At 43.7% G+C, this 17,388-nt stretch overlaps 1 protein-coding gene across 14 annotated transcripts in view; it reads left to right on the top strand.

The window, feature by feature from the left end:
• ACACA (acetyl-CoA carboxylase alpha) overlaps window positions 1–16,996 on the top strand; it is a 249,149-nt gene extending 232,153 nt beyond the window's left edge. For all 14 annotated transcript variants that reach the window (XM_031966554.1, XM_031966551.1, XM_031966547.1 and 11 more), the window contains 4 exons: window positions 2,374–2,528; window positions 3,531–3,701; window positions 11,374–11,510; window positions 12,508–16,996. In XM_031966554.1, the coding sequence (XP_031822414.1) occupies window positions 2,374–2,528; window positions 3,531–3,701; window positions 11,374–11,510; window positions 12,508–12,631 (587 nt within the window). In that variant the 3' untranslated portion in view covers window positions 12,632–16,996. The remainder of the gene's footprint in view (window positions 1–2,373; window positions 2,529–3,530; window positions 3,702–11,373; window positions 11,511–12,507) is intronic.
• Window positions 16,997–17,388: the final 392 nt, after the last annotated feature.

Genomic DNA, 17,388 nt, shown 5'->3' with positions numbered 1-17,388 from the left:
CTATAATAGTCATTCATCCCTGAAAAGCAGAGCAGCTTCCCTAATCTACCAGTGGATACCCCTTGGATTGTTCCTATATAGCTAGGGTCCACTCCTTGCTTCTTTTTCAATGAGAAAAGCCAGCCTCCCTCAAAATCCCCCCTTTGCCACAGCCTTCCATCTCCATAGCAGGGTCTTGGACAGCTTAACCACGGAGCAATCTTCTTAGTAAGTGGTATCACTTAATGGAAAGGGGCATAGATTTAGCTATGCCCTCACACAGGAGGAAGTATAAGGGGTTCTGATCCTCTTGTGGTGAAGACATAGCAAGGAAGAAGCTTCCTCAGAAAACCTGTGACCTCCTCTTTCCCTATCCCCAATCCCTTGGGGAGCAGAAGGAGATTTCTTCAAGACTTGCTTAACAAATGGGATCTGGCCCACAGGTTGGTGGTTGCATGGGAGCTTTTGTCTTACCATCACATGCAGCCTCTTTGTTAAGTTACATGGCATGGCTCCGTTTAGTTTCATGTTTTTGTATCGCCAAATCAAAGTAGAACTATTTTCAGGACCCATTCCATATGAGTACTGGTAACATAGGAAAAACTGGCTTCTTGTGCCTCATTTACCCTCAGAATAAATAGTCAGGAATGGCAGCTCTTTCAAGAGGATTTTAAACTAGAAAGTCACATCAGAGATTTGGCAAAAGGACAATTGTCTCAAGTTTCCCCTAAGTGGGCTGGATTCATTTCTTGCCAAAATGAAAAATTTCTCTATTTTTTGAAAACCTTTACAGAGGTAAGCTCAGTCTCACCCATTGCCTCAGCGCGGGTGGAGGCTGACAGCAGAAGATCTTTAATTACCCTCAAGCAGAGCAGGAAAGAATTGTTAGTACTTGACTGGGCTTTCTTCACCATAGTTTAAAAATGCTCATTGACTTTAAGGGAGAAGAAAGTCAACTTGGGTAACAAAAACCCCACAGAAAAATGAAACCATGTCCTAGAGATCCATCTCTATTCTGCTAACATTTGTTTATTCATAAAACCGGCTCGCTTAGCAGCCCAAGGCTGTTCATGGAGTATGATTCATAGTAGCATAAACAACAAGGACTTTCTTCAGACAGGCAAGCTTGAAATAGACTTTTCTCTCACACATCCCATCACCTGTGGGCATGTATTTATTTGTCAGCTTTAGTGACAAAGTACCTTGGGTCTTCCCCGATGCTGGGAGCTGTCACCTATTGCTCCTTCAGTCGAACTCGACCTTCCACACTAGGCAAGTGGCTAAATTTTCAGTATTGATCTGGGGCCCTATTCTGAGATTAATTAAGATGAAAAGCACAAACTATCAACACCTCTCCTAGGATAGCATTGATTTCTGAAGAGGCTTTCCTCCTCATAGGAAATTCCAAAGTCTCTCCCCCTATACTGTTGCATCACAGTGCCTTGTGCTTGCAGAGCTCAAATCCCTGGAGAAGTTGTGAGGCTGTCAGGTGGGGCGGGTATGTACTTTTCTTTCTTGGCCAGTAGCAAGAATGGCTTTATCATTCTGATTGAGGGTTGACCTAGTGAGTGGTAGCTAATGCAGTGAACTGCCACCAGACATGCTTATCTGCCTTTAATTTTATTGGGCTGTGTTAATTTGAGGTCACCAGGAACAAACCTGAGGTCACCAGTTTACAGATGCAAGTTTAAGAGTCCTTGAGCCTGGAGTAGAGTTAGGTGGCTGTTTGGAGCAGGCGTCCAGAGGCATAAGTGGTGTTAGCTAAAAACAAATCGGGTCTGCTCCTCATTCTTCAGTAACACATGACCGCTGCATTCTCGGACATCAGCGTGGCCAGTCTGTTCTCATGAGTTTGGGGAACACAGGTCTTTGTTTCCTGGGTCTTTTTCTGACCCCCAGCATTGTAACCTTGTCGAGGGCAAGTACTTGCTCTTTTTTGTCTTCCTGTGCTCAGTGATTAGCGTGGTAGCTGGCATCAGTGCTTGCTAATTGATGGTTCTATGGCAAAACTTCCAAGGACCGGCTGTGGACTAGGCCTAAAGTAACCGGGAGAGCTGCCCCACAGAGAATGCGGCCTCCTCAGACACTGTAGTGCGAGGGGAATTACAATTTTAAATAATTTCCGGAGGACAAGAATAAGTAGTTTCAGATATGATCCAGAGGTGATAGCTTTGCTGCTGTCTCCTGGAGAGAACCCAAAGCCCATAGGGGTTCAGCTGCTTGGCTTAAAGAACACGCTGTCTTTGGCATGATAGAAAGGAACGCAAATTCTGCCAAACAGATCTTGTCGGTCACCTTCTGAGCTTGGGGAAAGGAGGTTGGGGGGACTTTGGGTTAATGCAGAGAGATTCCTCATCGTCAGGGAGTGTGATGGGCAGGCTTCTCTAATTGCAGGCACCCCAGAGCTAAGCCCAGCTGAGCGGAAGGAGTTGGAGAGCAAGCTAAAGGAACGGGAGGAATTCCTCATTCCCATTTACCACCAGGTAGCCGTGCAGTTTGCTGACTTGCATGACACACCAGGCCGGATGCAGGAAAAGGGTGTCATTAATGTAAGTATGATGGCTGCCTTTCTTCTGACTGTCAGAAACCCATGGATGTGGGTGTCACAGGAGTGGCCCGCATGCTCAGTATCTCCTGAGAGATTTATGTGGATTTACAGATCTCAGATTCTTTGTTATGGTTCCTCATTATTATACTCATTAAGCACTTTATGAATTAGCCACCTATTTTTAAAAGGTGGGAAATTGAGGCATTTCTACCAATATCAGAATGGGCAAAGCTAATAAATGATGATGTTGATATTATTAACAGCTAGATTTTATATAGGGCTTTGAAGTTTGCAGAGAGCTTTGCAGATATCTCCTTTGATCCTCTTATCCTGTGAAGTAGGTGTTATTATCATGCTCATTTTGCTAATAAGGAGACTGAGGCACACAGAACTTAAATAAATGACCTGCCCAGGATCACACAACCGGGAAGTTTCTGAGGCAGGATTTGAAATGCAGGTCTGACCAACTCTGGACTTTTCACTCTCTTCACTCTCTGCACTGCCACCTCATTCCTTAACCCCACATGCTGGAGGATGCCTCAGGACTTGGAACTCTAGGAAGGCAGTCACTAATTCAGATCTGATCTGCATGCAAGGCAGTTGAGCCATGTCTACGCCAAACCAATTACTCTGTTTGTTTCTCTGGCTGCACAGGCTCTTAGCTGGAATGTCTCCTTCATGTGTCAGTCAAGTGTCTGCTTGGCTTATTGGTGTTCAGGAGCAACCGTTTTTACTCTGTCCTGGGATGAGAGAGGCAAGGGCTGAGGTTTTACATTGAAGACACAAAGTTGGCTGGCAGGACTGTGGTGGGGGGTGTAAGCTGTCAGCTGCTTCCTCTCTCAGCAGTACTAGCAAGTTCTTGCTTTTCCTTCATTGGACACTTATTGGGAAACAGAGTTCACCATCAGCCTTGTGTCTCAAGTGTTGCCCTGCCTGGCCTATGGTAAGCTGAGAACCAAGACTGGTCCAGAGGCTGGAACGACGTCTCTCTCTCTTCACTCAGGACATTCTAGATTGGAAAACATCCCGCACCTTCTTCTACTGGCGTCTGAGGCGGCTACTCTTGGAGGACTTGGTGAAGAAGAAGATCCACGCAGCCAACCCAGAACTGACGGACGGCCAGATCCAGGCCATGCTCAGGCGCTGGTTTGTGGAGGTGGAGGGTACAGTGAAGGTAAGCAGCTGCCCCAGGCCCAGCCGTGTGGGAGAAGGGAGGAAGCAGTCCCGGGGCCTGCCCGTGAACTCCGCTTCTACAGAAGGGCAGCGGGAGCCTGGCTCCTGTGACTTCCCAACTTTTGTTTTAGGTACCAATGTTGGGAATTCAGGGACCATCGAGGGCAGGGCCAAAGTCTGCAGACCCTCCTTGGGAACATTTAATGTCTATGTTCATAACAAAAGGAGATGCTAAATATCAGTTAAAGGTCAGGGGAAGTAAAGAGTAACTTTTATAGGTTTATAGACCCCTTGAAATCTATCTCCTGAGCATCCATGGTCCTTAGGTTAAACAGCTCTGTTCTTGCGTGAATAATGTAGTCTTGAGGCCTTCCCTTACTGTAATTTTCATGTTGGAATCTGTTACAATGCCTGTCCCTTCTCAGCAAGTGTGTGAACTTGGTGTCCATTTGTTGAGGCCCCAGAGAAAACGTGTTAATAAGAGAATATTGGCTTAGAAACAGGTATCATTCATTACAAATGGCTTTCTTTATGCTGACAGGCTGAGGTCCAAAGGAGTTCTAATCTCTAGAGGGGACTAGGAAACAAGGTATTAGCCCTGTTCTTTGTTCTGCTCCCCTTCTTTTCCTTAAGATAGGAGAAAGCTACATGTTATATCTCCCTTGCTTATAGAGTTAGATATAGATATAACAGACACATATACATACATACCTGAGAACAGATGGTCTTTGTGCACATATCCTGTTCCAAAAAGCTGGAACTTCCGCCTAGGTTCTTCTGCTGGTATGTGGTGGGGTGGAGAGGAAGGGGGGGAAAAGGAGAGGGTGACTAATGTCTACATTGCCCTTGTTTTAGCAAATTACTTTGCCAATGTTACAGTTTTCGTGGCCAGAGTGACTGACGTTTTCCATCATTAAGAGTGCCTGATGTCTGCTGACATATTTTCTTTTTTTAAATTATTATTATTGTAGCTTTTTATTTACAAGATATATGCATGGCTAATTTTTCAGCATTGACAGTTGCAAATCCTTTTGTTCCAACTTTTCCCCTCCTTCCCTCCACCCCCTCCCCCAGATGGCAGGTTGACCAGTACATGTTAAATATGTTAAAGTATAAATTAAATACACTATATGTATACATTCTGCTGATGTATTTTCAAGATGAAACACTGGAATGTTAAATATGGAGAGGAGGGATAGTTTAGAGCTTCTGCTTTAACTGTTAATTAAGGCCACTAGTTAGTTTTTAAATAATTAAGCAGCAGTTATAGAAAAGCCACTGTGCATAAATATTGCCAGTATGACGGGACGCTCGGCGTTATTGACTCCAAGTTCAGGTTGCGGTCACTCGGGGCATCATAATTGAGTGCAACAGTTGTTCCATGTCTGTTGGCAGCTTCAACTACAAGTTGGCATTGAAAGCCAGGCAAGTGTAAAATCGAGGTTGTTCTTGAGTTAAGAGTGGCCAGCTAGGTAAATGGAGTGTGTGCTTGTTGCCAGGACAGGTCTCCCTTGCTTTCCCACTGCATTAGTCACTAATGGAACAGCATGACTTTGCTAGGCGCTAGAAGTGATCAGGATGTAAGCAGAGAGGGGTGCTTCAGGTGCCCCCAGAGCGGTCTCCTCTGGAGGGTGGGTGATGGGAAGAAAGGGGTCCTTTTCATCTCTCAGCAGTGACGCTGAGAAATGCTTTCTGGTTGTTCCCTGGCTTTTTGTTTTGAAGTAAACTATAGAGGACACCATCGGCTCCCTAGCTTGTGAGCAGACACCTTTAGGAGACAAGGACATGGAAGCCAGTATAGTCAGAACATGAAGAGGAGATGAAGACATTTTGTGTCGCTTCCACTTTTCGTTATTTTTATCAACATCTATCTTTACGCTGAAATAGTGTAAAGCTCCTAGCCTGTGTAAAGCCTAGTGGGATTGAAGAAGAACTTGGGTTGAAATCATCTACCCTAAGAGGAGAAGTTCTAGGAAAGAGACAGGGCATAGACAGAAGCAGGACCAAGGACAAAAGACTGAGTGTTATTATCTGGGCTAGTGATTGGAACCACCTTCTGTATCCCGCCATCTCAGCAGAAAGTAAGTACTAATCGGGGTGGAAGGAAATCAGTGTTCTTTTGAGAACATTGTGGGGATGTTGTAATATGGTTTTATTTCCTCAGGAGAGGATATGAGAAATGTGACTAATTTTAAATCTGGTAATTTTTCCTAAACCTCACATGATACAAAGTTTGTCTTCTGTTCTTTGAACAGCAGTTAGAAAAAAGTCTCCTGCCACAGCAGGCAGCAGATGAGTTGCAGACACCTGGAGTGGGGCTGGGAAAGCGAGCAGTGGGACCAGGCTAGTACCTTGGGGGGACCTGCATGGTTGGTTCTTGATAGACTTTCCCAGATAATTTGACAATGTCATGATGCTCGTAGAACGGTTGAACTTTTTTACTTTTCCTTTAAGGAGTCTGTTGCAGTGCTTTATGTATTATTTGAATGTCCTGGTGCTGGGAAGATCACATGTATTATTGTTGGCTGCTCTCTTTCCTTATGACTTGAAATGTGGTGCTGCCATTCCTAATTATCAAAAACCCCTTTTGGAAATAGATAATAACAGCCATTATCACCTTTGCTTTCTTGCTGTGGTACTTATTCCCATTTCACAGAAAGGTCGTTCGCCCAAGAACGCATGAAGTTGGAATTTTGGTTCCACATTGGGTTAGGGAAAAAAATGAATCGAGACATACTGGACTAAGACCATAAAAATCCTTTTTTCCCCAGATGACTGCCCGGTTATACAACAGGAAATGAGTAGTTCTGGGGTTCCTGCCCCAGCAAGGAGGGGAAGGCCACATCTCTCACATGTAGCTAAGACTTGGACTGTTGTGTCATTGTCCTTAGAAACTGCAGTGAGGGGGTAAAAATTAGAGCAAATGAAGGAAGGAAAGTTGAGCTAGAAAGCTCCAGCTAGCAGCAGGCATGGTAAGGACCATGTCAGGTAGCTTGTCAGGGAAAGAGAGACTCACCAGTGCCAAGTATTCCCACATTTCTTCTGCTGGCTCACATGCCCTTGCTTCAGTGTTTGCAAAGAAACTTGTTGCATGATTTGGGGCAAATGGTTCATCTTCCAAATATCAGATTTGTGATTTCTAAATTGTAAGAATGGAAGAAGGCCCTTTCTGGGTTTTTACATTTCACTCATTGGGAAAGGGCCAGTACCCTGTATATTGGAGTTATTGGCTGTCATACTATATTATATAATATAGTGGACTTGAGCATTGATTGACCTAGCCTGAATAGCTTATCAGCTATTGTATTTAAGTAATGCTTGGGATAAAAATTTTCAAATAGTTCATTTAGATTTAATAAGATATAGTAATGACTAAAACAATTAGTGGGGTCGAATAGTGTTCTAAAAGATACTTATCTGTCATTGCACAAGGAGATAGTTACAGATAAGTGTCTGTTCGACATTTGTAGGGCTGATTGGGATTATTTTTAGTAATTCATTGGTATTTCAGTAAAATGATAAAAAAATGTTTAAAGATTTGTTTTTTGATACAAAACAAAGCAGATTTCTGTTGTAAGATCCTATTTATGGGGCTTGATGACTGCCATGTAGCTCATGACCTAGTGTTTATTCCTGCTTGTATTCCTATCCCTTGTAATTATACTGGGTCATGATATTCACTTGTCTTTAAATCAGCATTGAGGAACAATCCTTATGTGTCATTCCTGGAAGAGACCCTTGAAACAATCTGGTTCATCCACCTTATTTTACAGAAGAGGAAACAGACCCAGAAGTGAAATGCTATCCCCAGACACATGTTGATAGAACTACACCCAAATCCCCCAGTGTTCTGCCTGGAAAGCCTGTGCTCTGCCGGTCCATCCTGCCTCCCTGCAGGCAGGATCAGTAGGGAAGGAGACCAGAAAGTACAAGCTTCCTGTCAGGTGTTTGCGGTTGGAGTCTGTGCTAGTCTCCCTACTTCCCAGTGGATTTTCAGCTTTCCTTCTCCATGAAAACTGGGAAACTAATGCCCATCACAAATCCAGGCTGTGTCTTTCTTCAGTCAGAGGAGTATGTAAGAAGCAACAAGACTGTTGCTTCTGGGACACTGGCCAGGAACTGAAGTTCAATTTTGTCAGCTTGGCAGTGAAGATCCAACCAACCATACATAGTGATTACCTCCTTTTTAACTATTACGCTGATGTTCTATAAAAAGGAACAACCTTCAAGGAACAACTCAACGAATATTACGCTTCTGTTTCTGAGTTTGCATTTATTTGTTTTTTTTTAAAGAAAAATGTCTAATTTAACAGCACTTTGGAGTGGTGAAAAGGGAAGAAAGAATGGTTTTTCTCTAGAGGGCAACAAGCTTTCCAAGGTAGTGTCTGAGCATCTTTAGAAGCGGGCATCTCGTTAGCTAATACATTACACCAATCAAGAAGAGTTATCTTAAGCCACAATTAATCTGTTCCCTGGCATATGTTGATAGGAAAGCATCATGCTGTTACTTAATTAAAAGCAAACGGATTAAAAATGATTAATAAGAGTATTAAATATTCTCCTATTCTAAAAGCTTTGGGATTCTTGGGTAAACCTAGCTCTTCTCAGGTCTGAAACCCAAGAAGCATTTATGATTTTTTTTTTCTTCCCATGAAATCTTCATAAGCATTTGGCTTTGTATGCAGGGGGCTTGCATTGGAATCCTAGAACAGTGTTCCCCACTCTCCCACCCTCCAAAAAGTCTGAAATACTGGTGATGGAAATATGAAAGTTTAGGATATTAGAAGTTGTATTTATGGAACTTGAGACAGCTTGGGAGTCATGTTATATCAGCTTAAGAAAAAGTTATAAAGAAAAGACTAACAACAGTCATTTATTAGGCCTCTTGCGTGCAGAATACAGTGTTAAGGAAGGGAGAAAGTTTCAGCAAGAAAGCCCAAACCTGGGGGAGTTTTAAAGTATAGTAGAAACACACTAACACATGTGTTTAAATATGTGAGTATGTGTAGGTATAGTTTTCATGGAGTTCTCTAAGGTTCTATGAGGAAGGAACATCATTAGCAACTGAGAAGATCAGAGTAAGCACCACAAAAAAAGAGGGCTTTGAATTGGTCTTTAGAGAACAGGAAGGGCTTCAGCAAAGTCACATGGAGGCAGTTAAGCATTCTATGTATTAAAAATAGCCTGAGCTGAAGAGATCAGAATGAAGGAGATATTCAGTGGCTGGAGAATGAAGCTTGAGCCTTTTGTTTTATATCTGATTGCCTAGCATGCATGGTGCAGGTGCTTAGGAAGTGTCTGTTGATTGATTGAGAATAACTGTATAAGGAATACCTGAAAGGTTGGTGGGAATCACTGTGTGGAGGACCTTGAGTGACAGGCAGATGTGTCTGCAGAGCAAATCACAGCCATGACATGGTTCAGTCTTTGTTGGGGGAGAAGGCTGAGCATGGAGCTCTGCAGAATCCTGAGCCTGCCTTCCTTACCAGGGGTGTGAGGCCCCAGTGACAGAATACTACTCTGAAACTCTGGAGTGCTTCAGCTGTCATTCCACCCAGCAGCGCCTCAAGTTTCCCCATCTATAAAATGAGGATGCTATCTATGTTCTATCTGCCCCAGGGTTGAATGAGTTAATGTTAATAAAACATTTTGTAGCTGTGAAGTCAGGAGTTATGAGTCAGCATGACTACTATAATAATGTTGGAAGGGCAGAGGAACCAAGAGCTTGTATCTAGAGCCTGTGCCCATAAAGTGTTCAGGAAGTGTACAGATTTTTGACTTGAGGAGATAAAAAGACTTGAATTCAAGTCCTGCTTCTAATACAGATTGTAGTCTGCAGACTGCAGTGCGACTGTAGACAAGTCACTTAACCTCAGCACTATATATAGGAGCTCTCTGAGAGGATAAATTAAAGAAAAGGTGCTTTGGAAGAGGAATTTTGTAAGATGGTCATTATCCATATGCTTAAAAAAAAAAAAAAAAAGGGTGGAGGGGAGGGGAAGAGTCCAGTATTTTTTCCCCACCTGTTATCTGTTAGTTCTCATATTATTCCTGGAAGATAAGAAAGTTGCTTTTAAAACTGGTTTATAGGATCATCAGCAGACTGGTCTCTCTCCATCCTGAGACTATACTGCCTTAAGGTACAGGTAGTGTAGATAATCTCAGTGGAAAAAAGAAAACAAAAAATCATTAGAGAAACTTTTTTGTTGGTTTTGATTGCAGGAAAGTGGCACAGAGTTAAAATGACAGCTCTGATTTCTAGCATCTTCCATGCTGTCTGTAAAATGTTGACTTAGGAACCTGCAGAATACCTATAATTTTAGAGGACGTCTGAGATGGAATGGTGATACTTTTGTTTTAGAAATTTGGAAGAGTTGTGAGATGCGATTTAAACACCCCCCCCCACCCCACCCCACCCCCGTGTTACTTCTCAGGCATTGGAGATGAGAGTGAAGACCAGATAAGGGATCATTTATTTTAAGAAAAGAATAAATAAACGGCCAGGAAACATTCTAGGCCTGCCTTCTACTTTCTAATAACATTTCTCTTTGACCACAGGATGCTCATGGCAGTGAAATTGGTATTGGCCATAGGATAAAAGTGTTCAATAAGCAAGTGTCTCACAGCCAAGTCTCTAGCCTCAAAGCCATGAGATTCACTAAATGCACCCACCTATTAAATTATAGTGCTTAGCTCATTGTCATTCTGACTTTGACTTCGTTAGTGATAACCGAGAAGGATAGCGCACCTTTAAATGACGAGCTTTGTGTTTAATTACCCAAACAAAATGACATAAATATGAATGAGCCCTAATGGTGGTACTTGGTTTTCCGGAAACCATTAACAAAATGATTCCTAAATGGTTTGTAAAGAAAATGAGAGGAGAAGAGAGCAACGAGAAGGCTATTAGGCTTCTAACACACTCCTGAATTATTATGTAGTCAACTACCTAGCAAATATCCAGCTAAATGATCTTGCCAAGAAAAAAGAGTGAAGTGGCTTGTTGAGATATTCATGGCTGTAGGTGCTTTGACCTCTTTTGATACTCTCATCGATACTGAAATGGGGGTTAGATGTCTGACCCCTCGGTGGGCTCCACACTAAAGGCTGGACTTAGACGATGGGGGCAGTACCACAGGCTCCCCGAGCAGGGTGCAGAGAATCAGGATCTGCTGCTGTGAGGTTCTTTGGGTAGCCTTCGCTGTTGCCATGTTACTCATCTGACTCCTGGGTGTGGATGGGCAGCTGTCGACGGAAGCACCTCTGAGGCCTCAGAGAACAGGCCCTTAGGTTTGGGTTAGTATCTTTTTCTTTAACACTTTTCTCTCATCAGAGAGTAAGTACATTGTGAGTCACGGGTGATCTTGGTAGGCAGCTTTAGGCAGAGCTTTGAATGTGCATCATTTGTGTTTACTAAGAGAAATGAAGGGGGAGTGAGTAAATCATATTTTGACTTAAGTTAATTGTTTATTACCTCCTACATCTGTGAAGGAATCTCCTAGATCCTTGGTGTAATATTTTATGTCCACTTGTAGGTAATTGGTAATTAAGCTTCAGGAATGGTAGCAGGGGGAACAGGCATATTGTGACAGTGCCATCAGTCAGCATGCGTTCAGCAGGGCCCTGTGCCCAGCCTAAAACCCGCTTCCTGACAACCAGCCATTTGTCTGCAGGCCTATGTCTGGGACAACAACAAGGACCTGGTGGAGTGGCTGGAGAAGCAACTGACAGAGGAAGACGGTTTTCGTTCAGTGGTTGATGAAAACATAAAGTACATTTCAAGAGATTACATCCTCAAGCAGATCCGAAGGTAAGGCCGACTGGGAAGGGGCTCCCTTACAGGAGAAAATGGACAACCTCTTCCCCAGCCAGTATCAAAAGTTTTATAACACTGATGGATAAGTTGTTAAAGATGCAAAGCAATGTTATCCCAACAGAAAAGGGCTTTTGTAAACAGTAAAATAAAGGTGGTTCCTGAGTTCCTTGCACCATAGCTCTGTCTCTTTCCCCCATCCAGCAAAGGACCACAGTGCTTCCTTTCTGGCATTGTATTGTCCTTTAACAGTATCTAAGTCTCCCTGTGACTCCATAGTGATTTGTCCACTTCTAGGAACGGTCCACCATGTTCACTCTTTTTTAAAATTAGCTTTTTATTTACAAAACATATGCGGGATACTTTTTCAACACTGACCCTTGCAAAACCTTCTGTTCCAAATTTTTCCCTCCTTTCCCCTAGATGGCAGGTAATCCAATACATGCTAACTCTGTTAAAATACATGTTAAATTTTGAAATATATGTTAATTATAATGTTAAAATATATATGTTAAATGTTAAAATATATGTTAAATGCTATCTGTGTGTATATGTATATACATATACACACACACACACATATTTATACAGTTATTTTGCTGCAGAAGAAAAAGAAGGGGAAAAAAAAAACCTGAGAAAGAAAACAAAATGCAAGCATACAACAACAGAAAGAGAGAGTGTGCTATGTTGTGGTTCGCACTCAGTTCCCACAGCCCTCTCTCTGGGTGTGGATGGCTCTCTTCATCACTGAAAAATTGGAACTGGTTTGAATCATCTCATGGTTGAAGAGAGCCATCCATGTTCACTTCTTGAGTTGGGAGACAATGGAGCCATCGTTTCATCCACTGAGACAGTTTATTTGTAGTTAGCCTTGCGAGACCTGGAAGTCTTTCTGGAAACTGTCTCTTTGGGAAGGGTGGGAGGTGATCTCTGAGCCTGCTGGAGGGGATGAGTGCCCTCTGCCCTCTCACACTCTTGTACTTTTCTCCTGTAGCTTGGTGCAGGCCAACCCTGAGGTTGCCATGGATTCCATCGTCCACATGACCCAGCACATCTCTCCTACTCAGCGGGCAGAAGTGGTTCGGATTCTCTCCACGATGGACTCTCCTTCAACGTAGGATGAGCCTGCTGCTCTGCCCTGCCCTGCCCCGTCTCTGTACAGTGAGAAGGGCCAGAGCTGCCATTTGTGACTGAACTTTGACCATGGCTGTGAGTACAGAGAACAGATGCAGCACTGGAATGAATGGGGCTGCTTTTCTCCCCCTGGATTTTGTCTGGTTACATGGGACATGCTGGGAAAACCCCAAGAGATTACCTACAGCATCTATTTAACACAGAAGAGAATGCCTCCCTCTCCTGCCACATACGAAATGAGAAGACAATGAAGGGTACAAATCCATACCGTGAAGTCTTGCTGAAATGAAGACAAGGTTACTCTTCCCTACCCAGCCCAACGCCAACCCTCCCCCACTCCTCATTTCTTGGCAGAGTTCTAGGCAGTCAGAGGACCTACCTCCTCCCCCTCTCCCCCCAGCCTTATGAGCCTGCAGCCTCAGTTAAGCAGTGGAGGGCTGGGGAGGTTGTGAGACCAGCAGTGCAAGCAGCAAGCTTTGGGAAAAGAAGCCCTCTGCCAGATGATCCCAGCCCATTTGTCCCCCAGGCCCTGGGATTAGAGGGAGTATCATCCCTGGCTAAAGGGCAGCAAGACACTTGTTTAACAAGGAATCAATCAGTGGAGCTTGAAAACTAAGTGTGTTCTTTGGGGACTTGGAGGCACTAGTGATCGAGAAAATGGAGCAATGGTTATCCTTGAAGTAGAGGGTATTGAACCAGATCCTTTCAGAACAAATAGGTGGAGAGCCAGCAGAATCAAGAATCTGGCTCATCTTGCTGCTCTGTCCTGTCTTCTTGCCTTTGGGGAAAACAATGGCAGCACTGTGTGAGGCTCTGGGCTTCTGCCTGGGGAGCGTGTGGGCTGCTTACACTCTTATAGCTGGAGGGAAAACACAGTGGAAGTGCCATTTATTGGATTTAACATGCCTGCCCTTTGCTCTCTCTCAATGCAAACTCTAGTTGCTTAAGCCATAGAGAAGGGGCTAAATCTGGTCCCTTCTTCAGGGTGCAGGAGGCCTTCATTATTAAGCCTGGAGCTTTGATAGTTATGAGTTACTTTTCTGGTGCCTGGTCAGTGACTCTCTCCCATTTCCAATGCGATTACGTAGTTAACAGGTCTTCAGTCTTAACTTAGGTCCTCGCCTCTGACTTTTCTTCTCCTGTATCTCTCTGCTATCAGGATGGAAAAGAAACGACTGGCCAAAGTGCTTCCCACCCCTCCACCTCCCACCCCCAGTCTTCCTTAGCTGTACTCTGGGTGGGGGTGGGGGGGGGGTGATGACCGTGACTCCCCACCACTGCCAAGGCTGTCCAATGGAATTGGGACCCACATGACCTTAATTAATAGCATTTACAACTCAGTTACGGTGCTGTTGTTTTCAGGGGCCTCCCCAGCCAGCTGTAGGGGCATACTGAGGGGTGGGGGGGGAAGTGTTAGTATTTATTTTTCCACAAGTAGCTAATTTAAGGAAAGAATTTCACTTTCCATCCTTCTATGCGTCAGCCAGTCTTAACCCAGCCCAGAAGGTGTTGGGAGCCTGGAAGCAGGGCAGCAGCTGCTTTTTCCTTGAGAGTTAATTACACCTGACACTGTTTACAAACAAGGGGAGCCCTAAGACATCTTTTGCCGTATGGTTTTTATAGAAAGCTCTAGTTTTGAGCCTTAACCCTATAGTTGACAGACAAAGCTCTGGCTCTCTTTGGAAATTTCTGCCTGCACAGTGGCTAGCTGGGCGCTTGTCCCCCATTCTGAATTACAAGCTCACTCTTGAATGCTTAAATGAATCAGAGAGTCTGATAATATGGCTGTTGTAAAGGGGAGATGACCAGTCAGGGAGATGAGAAGTATGGTGAGAACAAAGGGAGGGAGCCCCCAGAACTGCTTTTGGCTTTGGACCAGGTAAGAGGGGAATCTAGTCACCGTGACATTTTTCTGCAGGAACTATATACTTCCCTACACCTCCAGCTGTATTAAGTGCTACACCAGTCTTAAGCAACTCTCTTGGACAGCAGCAATGTCTCAGTGATTGTGTACCCACGCTGCTGTAAAGTAGACCCCTTTTTAGCTATGGTCTCAATTACTGCCCCATTTCAAGGAGAAGTACCTTGTTCAAAGTAAGAAGCTCTTCCTGCCTCCTTGAGTTTCTCTCTCTGGGCAGTGACCTGGGCTGGACCTTTCCACAGGGTCAATAGTCAAGTGTCTCAGCCTGTGAAAAGTCAGATCTTCTCACTGTGTCATGCAGATACAAGCTTACTGAGGCAAGAGGATTAGAAATGATGTATTGACCGAGTCTTGCTTGAACTGAGATTGTCATATTATCTTTTCATTCTGCTCACATTTACTTGTCTCGGCTAATAATTCAGTGGACCAAGACCCTGAGGTGAACCAGAGCTTGGGGCAGATGTGCCCCCGGCCCTCCCATGTGGGGAGAACCACATGCTGATGAAATAAACCTCTCTGAGTCACACACAGCTTGCACTCTGTCCCGATCCCATCCTTGATGGGATCTGTCCTTTTCTCTGCTCTATTTTCAGCTGCTGAGGCCTTGCTGGCTTTGGGAGGGTTATTGGCAAGAGCATTGGGAATTCTCGTCGGAGCTTCACATGTCTCTACGCACTCAGCTGCCCCATTCACATAAGGACATCACAAACCTGTACAATGCAGGAAGTTACAGTAACACAGAATGGAAAACTAAACCATATTTTTTTTAAAGTGTCCTTGTCCAGCCCGAGATCTTTAAATATCTAGATGAAGTCATCATATACACTTGCTCAAAGGAGACCATCTTTTTCAGTCTGAATTCAACTTGTAATGAGCCAAATAAAGAAATCAACTTCCCAGTAAAGGCAGACGCCAGTAAGATTGAACCTCTTCTCTCCAAGGTATGATCTGACTCGTCTTGCCCTAGGGAGGCCGAGGCAACATCAGAAGGGGTCAGCTCAGAGGTGTCTGCTAGACCAAGACAATAGATGAATGGGATGTTAATTTCTCCTTGTCTACTTAATTATCACATCTACTAAGAATTTGAATTTACAATCCCATGTGTGTGCTTTTTTAAAAAGAAAAAAAAAGCCACCCAACCCAAAAGTTCATTGTCTTTCTTGAGAAATCTGTAGTGAATACAGAGTGTTCTTCTAATATAGTCAATCTAATTAACACTGGGACCAAGTGGCAGATATTAGAGATTTTACAGAGAGGTTTCTTCCTTATTTAGCCAACTGCACACTTGCCTTTTAGCCCACATAAGAACTTAAATTGCACCCTTGGATACCAGAAGCTTTTTTTTTTTTTTTTTTCTCCAAATTCTGCCTGCCAGGCAACTGTCACAGACTGGGAATTGGAAGGTCTACGTTCCCCTTAGGCCAGGTAACTGACCACATGTGTACTACTCTGCCTCAGTTTTCACCCGCCGAAAAATGGAGCCTGATCCATTCTTTCCATGATGCAAGGACAAACCAAGGAGACCTCATTGAGAGAAAGCTGCATTGTCTACTAGGATAGCTACACCTCAGGGTGGTGGCTGACACTTAACCTTAGTTATTACCTGTACTCACTACTTTGCTGAGACAAAACCGAGGCTGACTTGTTGGCCTGGGCACCAGAATCACTGTTCCAAAAATGAAATAGAAGTACTTGTTAAAAAGTCATGTAGAAAAGATCCATCTAACTTGCTCTGAACTGGAAATCATTGATGGAGGGGAAGGGCAAGGCAGGGAGGAGTTAGGCTCAAGAAGTTTAGGTCCCTTAAGTTGCTGCTCAGTTTCAGAGAGAATGAGAGACCAGGGTCTCCCCTGACTACTCTGGCAAGCAGGATTTGTTGCTTTCCTTGTTACCTTCACAGAAAAGGAGGAAGGAAAGAAGGGAGGCTTACACGTTGTCGTCTGTCTGGGAGAGACCATGCACAATTACTGTTACTGCCTTTTCCTTTTGGGAAGCTGCCTGGCATGTCCATACTCTCTGCTGCTGCAGAGTCTCACTTACCTCACAAGTTTCTTTTAATAAAAGACAATTTAAAACCCACAGTCAACTACTGTCTCTTCATGGTCTCAAGTGGCACTGCTTTATTTGGGGGAAGGGAGTAAGGATCAAGTGAAAGAGCAATTAAACATACATGGATGGTTGATCTATCCCTACTTCTACCAGCCATCTCTTCAGTTAAAAAAAAAAAAAAATACAAAGTCTCCAGTAAGTTTTGAAGCTAGGGTTTTGTTTTTTTTCTTTCATAATACAATGAGTACAGCACCCAAAGAATCAATCAATTCATAGACAAATACCAGGAATTTGCAATCTTGAGGATGTGAGAGAATTATTGTGCTGTGCTTCAGTGATTGAAAAAGTTTTCTTTCAGTAATAAATTTGAATTTGTTGTCTCCTGCTCCCTGCCTCCAAGTTTGTAAAGAGCTTTGAATGTCAAGCTGGAGACTTTGGACATTGTGTAGGCCTCGAAGAGCTACCAAGTTTCTGCCTGGTGAGTGAGACAACACAACAGGACTGAGGAAGCAGTTTAGTTTGGGGAAGATAGCACTAGACTAAAAGTCAAGCCACTTCATCATAAATAACCTGGTAAATCACAATCTCTGAGCTCAAGCATTCTCATATATAAAGTGGCTCAGGAGGAATGCTAAGACAAAACTTAAAATCCCCAGGTCACCCAAGAACCTACACCAGGAATATAAAAGTAACAAGAATTAAATTGGATATTGGGGTTGCCATATTGTTCCTGGATCTTCCCCCACATCTCTGAGAGACACTAAGACAAAG

The sequence above is a fragment of the Sarcophilus harrisii genome, chromosome 4, assembly GCF_902635505.1.
Source record: "Sarcophilus harrisii chromosome 4, mSarHar1.11, whole genome shotgun sequence".
In the NCBI taxonomy this organism is placed as follows: domain Eukaryota; kingdom Metazoa; phylum Chordata; class Mammalia; order Dasyuromorphia; family Dasyuridae; genus Sarcophilus; species Sarcophilus harrisii.
This window is presented reverse-complemented; position numbering and strand designations above follow the sequence as displayed.